Source organism: Euprymna scolopes, chromosome 33 (genome assembly GCF_053919585.1).
Source record: "Euprymna scolopes isolate OS-2025 chromosome 33, ASM5391958v1, whole genome shotgun sequence".
Classification (NCBI taxonomy): domain Eukaryota; kingdom Metazoa; phylum Mollusca; class Cephalopoda; order Sepiida; family Sepiolidae; genus Euprymna; species Euprymna scolopes.
This window is the reverse complement of record NC_136514.1, coordinates 3,746,368-3,761,274: the sequence shown is the minus strand read 5'-3', so window position 1 is coordinate 3,761,274 and position 14,907 is coordinate 3,746,368. Positions and strand designations below refer to the sequence as shown.

The 14,907-nt window shown below is 31.4% G+C and overlaps 1 protein-coding gene across 1 annotated transcript in view; it reads left to right on the top strand.

Moving 5' to 3' along the window:
* Positions 1-14,907, top strand: part of LOC145258097 (uncharacterized) — an 89,438-nt gene that overhangs the window by 32,751 nt on the left and 41,780 nt on the right. The window contains exon 2 of the mRNA XM_080115836.1: positions 8,196-8,396. Coding sequence (XP_079971962.1) covers positions 8,231-8,396 — 166 coding nt within the window. The 5' untranslated portion in view covers positions 8,196-8,230. The remainder of the gene's footprint in view (positions 1-8,195; positions 8,397-14,907) is intronic.

Genomic DNA, 14,907 nt, shown 5'->3' with positions numbered 1-14,907 from the left:
CAGTTTCCCCTCCATTCTCTATTTGTGTCTAAATCTAAACACGAATTCCATGATCAAAGCTTCTTTCCTAAAACTGTCCGCTTATGGAACTCTGTTCCACTGACCTGCTTTCCAGCTAACTACAATATGGTCATCTTCAAGTCCAATAAACAAATTTCTGTTGAGCCCCACCCCTAATAGGCCATTTCTACCCCATTTCCATTACCGACTATTAATATGCTGTTGTCTCTGTGTTTACTCGCAAACCTAGTCATTACATTACATTTCAACTCGGACCAATCTTACATCTCCCTTTGATCACGTGGTGTATTTTTTCTTTCCATATCACACAAGCTTGCACACACTTGCTAAATTGCATATCGCTAAAACGGCTGCTGATGCTAATATTTTTGCTAGTCAGCTATCCTATGGCTGCTGCTGATTTTCGCACATATGCACTATGTTACATCAGTGACTACTGTACACTCATTAACCTTTATCCCAGATGGCTTTCCGATCCTGATAAATGGTGACTCCTATGTAAAAGCTAATTGTCGGGTCAGTCATTGATGGCAGCTATGGCCACAGTATTGGATGCGTACTTGTGTAAATACACTCCTGTAAATATACGACCATGTAATTTTAATTATTATCGGCTCTCCAACGTTGCAATAGCAAATAAGTTGGAAGTTATTTCCTTTTTTACTGCCATTATGATGCCCAATTATTATACGCTTTAATGTCATGTCAGGCGCTTAATTTGTATTTCACTTATTCCTCCACATTCCCTCAACACCCTTCCTTTTAACAAAAGAGGTGGGAAGCCAGCTGAACAAAAAAAAAACAAAAAAAAAAACATCGAATGCTTTTAAAAATATAATTAATGTTAAAAATTAATGTCTGCTTGAAAACAATATGACGTTTGAATCTGTTTATTTGTCTCTCAACGAGGACAAAATTAGACGCAAATCTGCTCGGTCTAAAAATATTTCTCCTTCACTGAGCAAAGACAGAAAAATATGAAGTATCAGAGCAGATACTACACTTTGATAGTAACCTAAATCATTCCGATTTTAATTGTAAAAAAAATTACGAACATTCAACTGTTACTCTTATCATCTTCATTTTTATGCCAAACATTATGAAGACTATAAACATACTGTAAAGCTAGACAGGTCTTAGTCAACACACACACAATAAATAAATAAATAAATAAATATATGTATGTATATATATATATATATATATATATATATATAAAATAAAATATGCATCAAGTGCGCTTGAAAGCCAAATACAACGTAATATTAGGAAAATAAATATTTTACTTGTTTGAAATTTATCACAAATATATTTCAGAGGTATCCTCCATCTTCAGTGTGTTGTTTCTTTTTTATCTTTTTTTTTTCCTTTTCTTCTTCCTTGGCATGCTGTAAAGTTTACAACATGGCAAAGAAGAAGAAAAGGGGGGAAAACCCAACACACTGAAGATGGAGAATACCTCTGAAATATATTTGTGATAAATTTCAAACAAGTAAAATAATTGTTTATTTTCCTAATATTACGTTGTGATTTGGCTTTCAAGCGCACTTGATGCGTATTTTATTTTATTTAAATTAAAACAACGTTTCTATATGAACTCTCATTTTTTAACATATATATATATATATATATATATATATATATATATATATATATATATAATAACAGTATAGTTACATTGCAAGATTCAAATATTATGTTAAACTTTCAGTACATTTTTTGCAGGTCCATTTCATTATGCAGAAACAAACAATTATCATTATATCAATCACATTACTTTACAATGCATATACTCTTCAGAAAAATTAGAAATTATTTGCTTAGATAAAAAAATGCATGACAATATAATGATGAAAGAAGAAACAGAAAGTTCATAGAAGACTCAACATCGTGTGTTTGTTTTGGCAGCCATCTTTGTTTATATTGTAAAGCTAGACAGGTTTTTTTCAACGTATGAATTAAAATGTTTAAAAATTTTTTTTATTCTACAAAGAAATTACTATTATTACTATTACTTTTTTTTAAATCTAATATTTGTTTTCTGTAATTTGTTAACTAGGCTTATATATATATATAGGGTTTACATCAGTAGAAAATATGAAACTAAGTTTTTTCATTTTTTTACTCTATATAGTTGGATTCCTTGGTAATTTACTAATATTAATAAAGTATGTATGCGAAATATATATATTTAAACGCATAATTGTATATGAAATCTATATATCTATAAAAGTGAACGTGTCTCTGTGTGTGTGCATTTCCCCACGCAATTGTCAATTTTAAGTCTACAGACTCGAAATTTGATATACAGGGTACTGAGATTTGGGAAAAACTTTGTGATCGGTTGTCGGTCAGAAATTTTGCTGTTAAGGGGTCAAAGTTCAACGATTTGACCTTTGAGAACTCTACCAAACTCCTCCGCCAATTTTGGGTCTAAACACTTGAAATTTTAGATATAGGTTTCTTGCACATGGATCTAACGTAATAACTTGATTTGAGCCCAAAACAATAAATGTTAAGGGGTCATAATAGGGGTCAAAATTAAAAAATTGACCGTTTTTATTTGTTTTTTATTTGCTCAACATACACCTCCAAACTCCCGGGCAACGCCGGGCTGAAATGCTAGTAAATGAATATACTTTAAGTTTGTAAAAAATCAAGTAGAAATTATTTCATGTTTAAGGTGACAGGTCTCTACACACTTTACGAGTCACTCTGTCCAGTCAAAGGAAGATAATTCAATTGGAAATTTTAATAATTAGTTACCTTGTATTTTAGATATATTTGTATTTGTTAACTCCAATATATTCATACATATACACCTCACCCATACAAACATACATATATACCCCCCCCCCATATATATATATATATATATATATATATATATATATATATATATATATAGGGCGGTATATATGTATATTTAAAAAAAATTATTATAGTAATATATATAATATATATATATATATATATATTATATATATTACTATAATAATTTTTTTAAAATACCTACAGACACTAGTGTTTCATCCTTTCGGGAATCATCAGTGTAGAGTGTCACGATTACCATTGGTCGGGAGATTTGAACCTGACCACGAAGCCATCTCTGACCCCATTAGCAAGGAACAACCCACACGGCTAACTTTAATATATATATTAGAGTCAGAGATGGCTTCATGGCCGGCTCGAATCTCCCAACCAGTGGTAATCATGACACCCTGCACTGACGATTTCCGAAATAATAAAACACTAGTGTCTGTAGGTATTTAAAATGGCGTAATGAAAGTAAACAAACTAAGGTATTTGCAGCTTCTCTTCCAATTTTTGGATTTTTTAATCATGTCCAAATGCATTTTATTTCCTTTTGACGGATTGATTGTTGCTATTTCTTCTGATGAGTTAAGGGCAAAATAGATTCATTAATTGATATAATAGTTAAGTAATTGATTCTGTGCTACAAAACAAAAATGCTGTCAAGAATTGTAAATGTCAACTAAGTTAAAGGAATAAATTATAAGATGGTCAACATCATGAACTTTGGAATATAGACTTTTGTCATTCATTTTTTATATATATGTCATAATTATGTCAGCCCCTTTCAGAAACTCAGTTGAAATAAAGTTGGTCAATTTAGCTCACGTGTGCAGATCATCATATAATGATTAGATCACTCTGACAGACGTTATTTCTGCGGTTAACGGTGGCCGAATGGATTAGATCCTTGCTCATGGAGTCAGAGATGGCTTCATTACCAGGTTCGAATCTCGTGACTGGTGTCAATCATAACACCCTGCACTGATGATTCCCAAAAAGGATGAAACACTGTTGTCTGTAGGTATTTAATTATTATTATGGAAACTTATCTCATGATTCTAATGTATACTATTTGTGATTTCAGTTAAATTATGAAAGAATTTATATTTTATAATTATTCAATATGTGCACAGCATGTTTTTTTTTTTTTTTTTTTTTCAGTTGCTAGAGCTTATTTAGTTTATTTCAAAATAAACACAGCTATGTTGTTTTTGAAGATGAAATTGAGTCTATCTTCATTAATATATCCTTTCATCTTATTGATGAATTCGATTTTTGATAATTTTGTTTTGTTTTTAATAGTTGTTGCCACCATTTTGTCTGCCATGATTGATTTCTATGAATAGCAAAACAGTTGATTAACATTAACTTGAGAAACGATGAACCAAATTCACGGATGTTGCATTTGTTGTTAATTGAACGAAGTAAATTATTATCTAGATATGTGAGTCATCCGCTTTTTAATTTTTTTTTGTTATCTAGAAAAAAATACAATGCAATGCTTCTTCGTTATAGTAATGAAAATCGAAATTTTGAATGTCACAATAATGAATATATCCAAAAATTATGAAAAACAATAAGGTAGAAAACTAATCTATACTCCTATAAAAATCTTTTTTGTATGTATTGATATTTATATTAAAAAGCCTTTTTTCTATTTAATTAAAAAGAAAATACAACTTTGTTATATATAGGTCCTAGAATTGCATTCATCTGCAGAAGATCTAGCTAATTTGCATATTTTCTTAAACATTCATTTTAATTAATTCCCTAGTACTTTTTTTTCGGTTTTCTTATGGGATGATCATCTTTAGTTAACTATTACATGTAATTATATTCATGCAGATATTCTACATGATTTATACTTGCGTAATATTTGCATAACAAGGTTATCGTACACACAAACCTCTTTCTATATATATTTACGTATGCATATATATATTTGTTTTAAAAAATTTGCCTATGAAACTCCTCTGTCAGTTTTTGGTCTACAGACATGAAACTTAATATATAGGGTATTTGAACCAAAAAATGCAAAACTTTGTATTTGGATTCCAGCCAGGGAAAATCGGTGCAAAAGTGTGAAAATCCAAATAATGGAATTTGCCGGGTTGAAGATTGAACGACGGCATTACAAATATGCATGCGTAACGTAATAGCCATTGTTTCATGTTTTAATTTTCAGCTTTGCAACATGTCTTCATAGCTCAGTCATAAATGTCAAAGGAAAAAGTAAATTGTAAGCTAAACGTTTTAGTTTTGATTCTTGGTAGTGGTGCGCGAGTTATTTTTTAACTTTTTAAATCATTACTATATATTGGGTTCAATATAATATAATGATAAATGCAAAATCTGCATTAATCAAAATATCATATTTAAGCGTATTTTACGACCGGGCAATGCCGGGTGGCCTGCTAGTTACAAATAAAAACATTTTTTGAAGACAATTAGCGAAAACTGAGTTTAGCTAAATTGACCTAAAATTTTCTACAGTTTTCAGAAAATAATAACCTTGTTATAATTCAACTGTTTTTTTATTTCTTTTAGAAAAACTCAATTTTAGTTAATTATATTTGAAAACTTTTCATAATTTTTGGATATGTTCATTATTGCGACATGGCAATTATGTAGATACCATTGGTTTCACTTGAGATTAATTTCGATTTTTGAATTTCGCTATTATAATGAAGAAGCACTGAAGATGTCAAATTGCTAAACGTTTATCTACTTACTTTTTTTTCTCACATTTGCTCAATTTTTATCTCTCTTGCTTGACTTTTCTTCCTTTTTCTTTTCGTCTTCCTCTCTGTCATTTTTGTTTTGCTTTATTTCATCTGTCTCCCCACTCTCCCTCTCCATCTTTCTCCTTCTGTTAATTTTGCCATACTTCAAGCGATTCATGCATAGTAAATACTTTTGTTTCATTAATGAATTCTTGTCTTCTTTAAATTATATTAGTTTTCTAGTATGGAAAAAAAAGGTAGATGAACGAGTTTCAAAAGAGATGGTTTGAAAAGATTTTTTTTAATGAGTAGCGGGGTGGGGTAGGGGCGTCCGATTTTGCCTGGCATAAAATATGCTTAAATATGATATTGTAATGTTTCCATGTTTCGTATATATTATTAAAAAGTCGTGATTTCAAAAGAAAAAAAAGAAAAATGCATTTAAGTGCCATCAGCTAGAACCAAAAGCAAAACTTTAGCATTCAAAGCTGGTGACGTTACCACTGTACCAACATGACACGCATATGGACTGATTAAAAATAAACTAAGATGAATGTATAAAATGTGTAACGATTTTTTTTTCAATTTTGACTCATTTTTTTGACCCCTTAAAAACTATTTTAACCTTAAAAACTATTTTAACCTTAAAAACTGTTTTAACCGGATTAAGACTCATAAAAGAATGGTCCGTAAAATATCCAATCATTTGATATCCCTATCACCACTCTGCAGCTTTTAGTTTCAGAAGAGATAGAGTTTGAAAATATGGAAACAGACCAACAGACATATAGCCGTTTATATATTAGATTATGAATAAACACCCTGACTTTCTAGGTTAGATAATTTGTGGGCACGCTGTAACCCCCCCCCCGACCCTCCGCTTGAGAAAATGCTTTGATTTCAGTTTTTTTGCAATTACCCACTTTACATTCCTGATTGTCATAAAATTACTATTAGTGACTACAACCCAAATGGAGATAATAAAAATTGCTGTGAGGTTAATATGGAATAATCTCCCTCGCTAGTGAATTGGATAATTACTTGGTTAACAGTGGAAAATGTAATTCGAAAACTTATAGCAAGTTGATGTGAATTAAATCCACTTTCATGTTGACATATGATTCCACTGAAACTTTTGAGAATTCTAGTACGTTGCTGGTAAGCATCATATTTAAACGGTTTATTGCGAGTATATCAATATTTCAAACTTTTACTTTGACATATAGAGCAGAAACCTTAAACATCTATAAATTATTTTTGTAGATTTCCAATGCCATTAAAATACTTGTAAAATAGACATAGGGATGCCACATTTTGGTGATGGGACAGAGGTTGGAGTTTGGTTGCTAGTGCGGGACCTATTAGGTGGGTGACTCTTTTTTTGAATCATGTCTAAGAGTAAGAGACCAATTCAACAGAGATACTATGTGGGGAGTTAGGCAGCAATATGTGTGCTCAAACTACACTTGAAACTCCAATTTGTGATCCCTCCCATTGCCAAACTTTCATAAAAACACTCAACTAGCTACAACCACTATCATAAATTTTCCCCACTTTTTATCTGTGCCTAAATCTAAACACAGATTCCACAAACATAGCTTCTTTCCTAGAACTGCTCGCTTGCTTCCTGGGCAACTACAGTATGGTAGCCTTCAAGTCTAATGTAAACAAGTTCTTGTTGAACTGTCCCCTTAAATAATCTTGTGCCTAACGATTACTACACTACCACCTAACATTTATTAACCCTTATTCTTGAGTGGCCTTTGAGCCTTGATAAATGGTGACTCCCTTGTAAAAAAAAAATAAAACAAAAGCATTATAAAAAGACCAAATTGGAGAGGACAGGCAATCAAGTCTTGACAGCTGAGAGTGAACAAAGATATTAACAATTAATTGGTATAAATTGATTTTAGAAATTGATTACAAAAGATAGTATAAATTGCAGAGTTAGTGTAAAGGAGTTTAGACATTTTTCTTTGTATAACAAACTACAGTTATGAATCATATCAAGATTGCATTTGCTTTTATGAAAGTTATATGAACAAAGTTTTTACTACCTTGTCATTTGTACATATTTCTTATTTTTTTGAGGTGGTGGGGTGTATAGCAAGTGTATATAAAACTGATATGTATAAACGAAGGGAGCAAACCGTGTACATGTTATCAAGTAATATTCGTGTGTGTATGTACATTTTTAACACCTATAATAAACAGATATAGAGGATTTCAACAACAGTTCAACAAACAGACAATAGCACCATTGTCTGTTTGCCCAGACAAGGGAAAGACATAGTTTTTTTTTTCTTTTTTATATGATAAAACTATGAACTACTCTTTTCCTTCTTTTTTTTTGTTGTTAGACAATTATATATGGTTTAAGAGGGTCCTTGTGGAAGGAGGAGCTTGACTTCAGGTTAATGTTAGGATTAATGGCAGTTAGTGTAAACATCCTTAAAATTTGACAATGAACAAAAAAACAAAGAAAAAAAATTGTTTTAGAATATAGAGGATGGATAAATTTCATATAAATTTAATTTTTAATAGTCTACCATTTCCAGATCATTCTATCATTTCTCCTAATGTTTATTGGAAAGAACTTATGTTTGTTCTTCCATCTTCATTTTTTTTTCATAGGAATTTGAACTTTGAAGAAAGCGAAAACCGGAAATATGAAGACCCAACTTTTGTGTTTGATCGTTGTGGCATTTGCTGCCTCATCTTATGGAATGGTTTTTGACTGCAATCGTAATGACTGCGACCAATGTCCTCCAGTCGTCTCGAATTGCAAAAATGTTAGAAAATGTGGATGCTGCGACATTTGTGAGGATAGCTTGAGTAAGTTGATTTTATCATTTTCTTATCAGCACGACACAAAAAAAAAAAAATCTTCCAAAAACAAAAACTTTTACCATGCAGTAACTGTTATATCCACAGGTTGATTTTGATCAAAGAATAAGAAAAAAAAAAAAAAAAAAAAGCAGGTGAAACTCTCCATTTTTATTTTTTTTTTCAATATTCCATTTTTATTTTTGGTAAATTCTCTTTTTCAGTTTCATAATTAAGTTGTCAGTAATTTTAGTTTAAAAAAAGAAATCTTGTTCCAAACAAAATGGCAGTATCAGTCGAGAGAAGCTTTGAATTGCAGATGAAAACAAAAAGTTTCTGAAGAAGTCTTGAATTGTAAAAACTTGCAGACAAAGAAAAAACAGGAAAGTTCCTTTCCATGCGAAGACGAAAATTTATTTGCAGCCATTCTAAGATGCAGTATATTTTATGAAATGATTCTGGTTTCTTATTGCTTGTTAATAAAGTGTGATTCTACCTGATTAGGCAATTCTTGTCATCCATGTTCATAAATATAATGTTCCAATATTTTGTTACAGTGCCTGCATTATATAAAAAATAATGCAACAGTATTTGATTTTATTGTTCTACTAGCAGGGAGACCCAATGTTGCCCGGGATTGAATAAGGATCAACGAATGTTTCACACTTGCAATATTTTTATTGCCATTGAAATCCGTGAAATTTCTCATTTTTTAATCAAATCGATTGATTGCCTGATCTATTCAGGGCACCCACCACGATGCACTGGAAGGAAGCCTTACATGCCTCCCCACAGTGACTTAGTCCTTAGTACATTGTAGTCTACATTGCACTGTAGAGAACCTATGGTTGATTTTATAAAATTATTTCGATATAATGACTTGAGTTAAAGTTCAAAATGCAAAAGTTAAACATCATTGTAGAGTTGTGTTTTAAACAGAAAAATTCATTTTGAACATGTCTCTGTTTTATCAAAGAACCAACTGTTGATTTTTACATTTTTTTAATTCTATTTTCACTCCCAAATAAGGCCTATCAGAGACATAAGTTACAGGGATACTATGAAGAGAATTGAGCAGCAAGATGTTTGTTCACATTTTACTTGAACTTCTGCATGTCAGTACAGTTGGGAAGGCAGAAACGCAGAAGGGAGTTCCAAACTCTAGCAGTTCTGGGGGAAAAAAAACTATTAGAGTAAGAGGCTTTCTTACATCTAGGAACCTCTACTATGTAGGGGTGGGATTTTGCTGCTTGTTGGGTTTGTTGGGGGTATTTACATTGATGGGGTACAAGGGCTTGTAGTTCGTCAGAGCATCTTCCATTAAAATACTTGTAGAACAAGGCAGAGAGATGCAACATTTCGTCGATGGGACAGAATGTGACAACAATACTCCAATCATGGACGAATGGTGGCCTTGTAGAGGTACAGAATACTTTCAGGCGTAAGTAGCTTTCTAGCAGGGTAGAGAGAGCCCACCTTTCTCACAGCAGTCCTACAAATGCTCTCAATGTATCTGTTCCAGTTCGTGTTCTCTGAACGTTAAGCCAAGGAGTTCGAAAGAAGTACTTTCAGGTAATGTATCTTTAGCCATAGCTATTGGTGGTGGAAAAGGTTTCTTGTAATTATTGAAGGAAACAAGCTTAGTCTTGTATATATTGTAACCTTCTGCTTGTACGATGAAAATCTTTCTAAAATGCACTTGTTATGTTAGGCTGTATCAGTAAAAATCGAACTGTTCCTTCTTTAATCAGAATTTTACAATTATTGATTCTTGATACTTATCAGAGACATTTCAATGCAAAACCTATCTAAGAACACTGCCAAACATATTAAGCACATTTGTGTAAAATGTTTAAAAAATCGGCCCAGAAGTTTCCGAGTTCATAGGGAACAAATTCATGCACACACAGTACTTTTTATATAAACGTAGAGATATTAACCACTTTATCCATGGCCTTCTCTTGCAATTTCTATTGCTACGTTATCTGTTACAAAGCGCAGACGTACAAATGCATATACAATACGAAATGTTGTCACTGTAAAGAAAAGACTAAAAACAGTAAAGAGAGCATGTAAGGACGATCACATTAGACGTGGGTGACCTCTGAGCCGTGAACAAATTGATGTCATAGAAGAAAATCATGTTAGAGATGTGTTTGACGTCACAAGTATAATGAGAAGTCATGCATGGCTGGATGATGAGGAAATAAATGTCATTGAGTTTTTCTTTGTCTTGATTTCCTTTGCAATGTAGACTGCATACAATGTGTGGGTGCCATGTGTAAACGTATGTGTAATGCTACATATCTATTCACATGTAATATTACCATGTAATGCTACATATCTATTCACATGTAATATTACCATGTAATGCTACATATCTATTCACATGTAATATTACCATGTAATGCTACATATCTATTCACATGTAATATTACCATGTAATGCTACATATCTATTCACATGTAATATTCCCATGTAATGCTACATATCTATTCACATGTAATATTCCCATGTAATTGTACATATCTATTCACATGTAATATTCCCATGTAATTGTACATATCTATTCACATGTAATATTCCCATGTAATGCTACATATCTATTCGCATGTAATATTCCCATGTAATGGTACATATCTATTCACATGTAATATTCCCATGTAATGCTACATATCTATTCACATGTAATATTCCCATGTAATGGTACATATCTATTCGCATGTAATATTCCCATGTAATGGTACATATCTATTCACATGTAATATTCCCATGTAATGCTACATATCTATTCACATGTAATATTCCCATGTAATGCTACATATCTATTCACATGTAATATTCCCATGTAATGGTACATATCTATTCGCATGTAATATTCCCATGTAATGGTACATATCTATTCACATGTAATATTCCCATGTAATGCTACATATCTATTCACATGTAATATTCCCATGTAATGGTACATATCTATTCGCATGTAATATTCCCATGTAATGCTACATATCTATTCACATGTAATATTCCCATGTTATTCTACAAATCTATTCACATGTAATATTCCCATGTAATGCTACATATCTATTCGCATGTAATATTACCATGTAATTGTACATATCTATTCGCATGTAATATTCCCATGTAATGCTACATATCTATTCGCATGTAATATTCCCATGTAATGGTACATATCTATTCGCATGTAATATTCCCATGTAATGGTACATATCTATTCACATGTAATATTCCCATGTAATGCTACATATCTATTCACATGTAATATTGCCATGTAATGTTACATATCTATTCGCATGTAATATTCCCATGTAATGGTACATATCTATTCGCATGTAATATTCCCATGTAATGGTACATATCTATTCACATGTAATATTCCCATGTAATGCTACATATCTATTCACATGTAATATTACCATGTAATTGTACATATCTATTCGCATGTAATATTCCCATGTAGTGCTACATATCTATTCACATGTAATATTCCCATGTTATGCTACATATCTATTCACATGTAATATTCCCATGTAATGCTACATATCTATTCGCATGTAATATTCCCATGTAATGCTACATATCTATTCGCATGTAATATTCCCATGTAATGGTACATATCTATTCACATGTAATATTCCCATGTAATGGTACATATCTATTCACATGTAATATTCCCATGTAATGGTACATATCTATTCACATGTAATATTCCCATGTAATGGTACATATCTATTCACATGTAATATTCCCATGTAATGGTACATATCTATTCACATGTAATATTCCCATGTAATGCTACATATCTATTCACATGTAATATTCCCATGTAATGTTCCATATCTATTCACATGTAATATTCCCATGTAATGTTCCATATCTATTCACATGTAATATTCCCATGTAATGGTACATATCTATTCACATGTAATATTCCCATGTAATGTTACATATCTATTCACATGTAATATTGCCATGTAATGGTACATATCTATTCACATGTAATATTCCCATGTAATGTTCCATATCTATTCACATGTAATATTCCCATGTAATGCTACATATCTATTCACATGTAATATTCCCATGTAATGTTCCATATCTATTCACATGTAATATTCCCATGTAATGTTCCATATCTATTCACATGTAATATTCCCATGTTATGCTACATATCTATTCACATGTAATATTGCCATGTAATGCTACATATCTATTCACATGTAATATTCCCATGTAATGCTACATATCTATTCACATGTAATATTCCCATGTAATGTTACATATCTATTCACATGTAATATTGCCATGTAATGGTACATATCTATTCACATGTAATATTCCCATGTAATGGTACATATCTATTCACATGTAATATTCCCATGTAATGCTACATATCTATTCACATGTAATATTCCCATGTAATGTTACATATCTATTCACATGTAATATTCCCATGTAATGGTACATATCTATTCACATGTAATATTCCCATGTAATGGTACATATCTATTCACATGTAATATTCCCATGTAATGCTACATATCTATTCACATGTAATATTCCCATGTAATGTTCCATATCTATTCACATGTAATATTCCCATGTAATGTTCCATATCTATTCACATGTAATATTCCCATGTAATGGTACATATCTATTCACATGTAATATTCCCATGTAATGTTACATATCTATTCACATGTAATATTGCCATGTAATGGTACATATCTATTCACATGTAATATTCCCATGTAATGTTCCATATCTATTCACATGTAATATTCCCATGTAATGCTACATATCTATTCACATGTAATATTCCCATGTAATGTTCCATATCTATTCACATGTAATATTCCCATGTAATGTTCCATATCTATTCACATGTAATATTCCCATGTAATGGTACATATCTATTCACATGTAATATTCCCATGTAATGTTACATATCTATTCACATGTAATATTGCCATGTAATGGTACATATCTATTCACATGTAATATTCCCATGTAATGGTACATATCTATTCACATGTAATATTCCCATGTAATGGTACATATCTATTCACATGTAATATTCCCATGTAATGTTACATATCTATTCACATGTAATATTCCCATGTAATGCTACATATCTATTCACATGTAATATTCCCATGTAATGCTACATATCTATTCACATGTAATATTCCCATGTAATGGTACATATCTATTCGCATGTAATATTCCCATGTAATGGTACATATCTATTCACATGTAATATTCCCATGTAATGCTACATATCTATTCACATGTAATATTCCCATGTAATGGTACATATCTATTCGCATGTAATATTCCCATGTAATGGTACATATCTATTCACATGTAATATTCCCATGTAATGCTACATATCTATTCGCATGTAATATTCCCATGTAATGGTACATATCTATTCACATGTAATATTCCCATGTAATGCTACATATCTATTCACATGTAATATTCCCATGTAATGGTACATATCTATTCACATGTAATATTCCCATGTAATGCTACATATCTATTCACATGTAATATTCCCATGTAATGGTACATATCTATTCACATGTAATATTCCCATGTAATGCTACATATCTATTCACATGTAATATTCCCATGTAATGCTACATATCTATTCACATGTAATATTCCCATGTAATGGTACATATCTATTCGCATGTAATATTCCCATGTAATGCTACATATCTATTCACATGTAATATTCCCATGTAATGCTACATATCTATTCGCATGTAATATTCCCATGTAATGCTACATATCTATTCGCATGTAATATTCCCATGTAATGCTACATATCTATTCGCATGTAATATTCCCATGTAATGCTACATATCTATTCACATGTAATATTCCCATGTAATGCTACATATCTATTCGCATCTAATATTCCCATGTAATGCTACATATCTATTCGCATGTAATATTCCCATGTAATGGTACATATCTATTCACATGTAATATTCCCATGTAATGCTACATATCTATTCGCATCTAATATTCCCATGTAATGCTACATATCTATTCACATGTAATATTCCCATGTAATGCTACATATCTATTCACATGTAATATTCCCATGTAATGCTACATATCTATTCGCATCTAATATTCCCATGTAATGCTACATATCTATTCGCATGTAATATTCCCATGTAATGGTACATATCTATTCACATGTAATATTCCCATGTAATGCTACATATCTATTCGCATCTAATATTCCCATGTAATGCTACATATCTATTCACATGTAATATTCCCATGTAATGCTACATATCTATTCGCATCTAATATTCCCATGTAATGCTACATATCTATTCGCATCTAATATTCCCATGTAATGCTACATATCTATTCGCATCTAATATTCCCATGTAATGCTACATATCTATTCGCATCTAATATTCCCATGTAATGCTACATATCTATTCGCATCTAATATTCCCATGTAATGCTA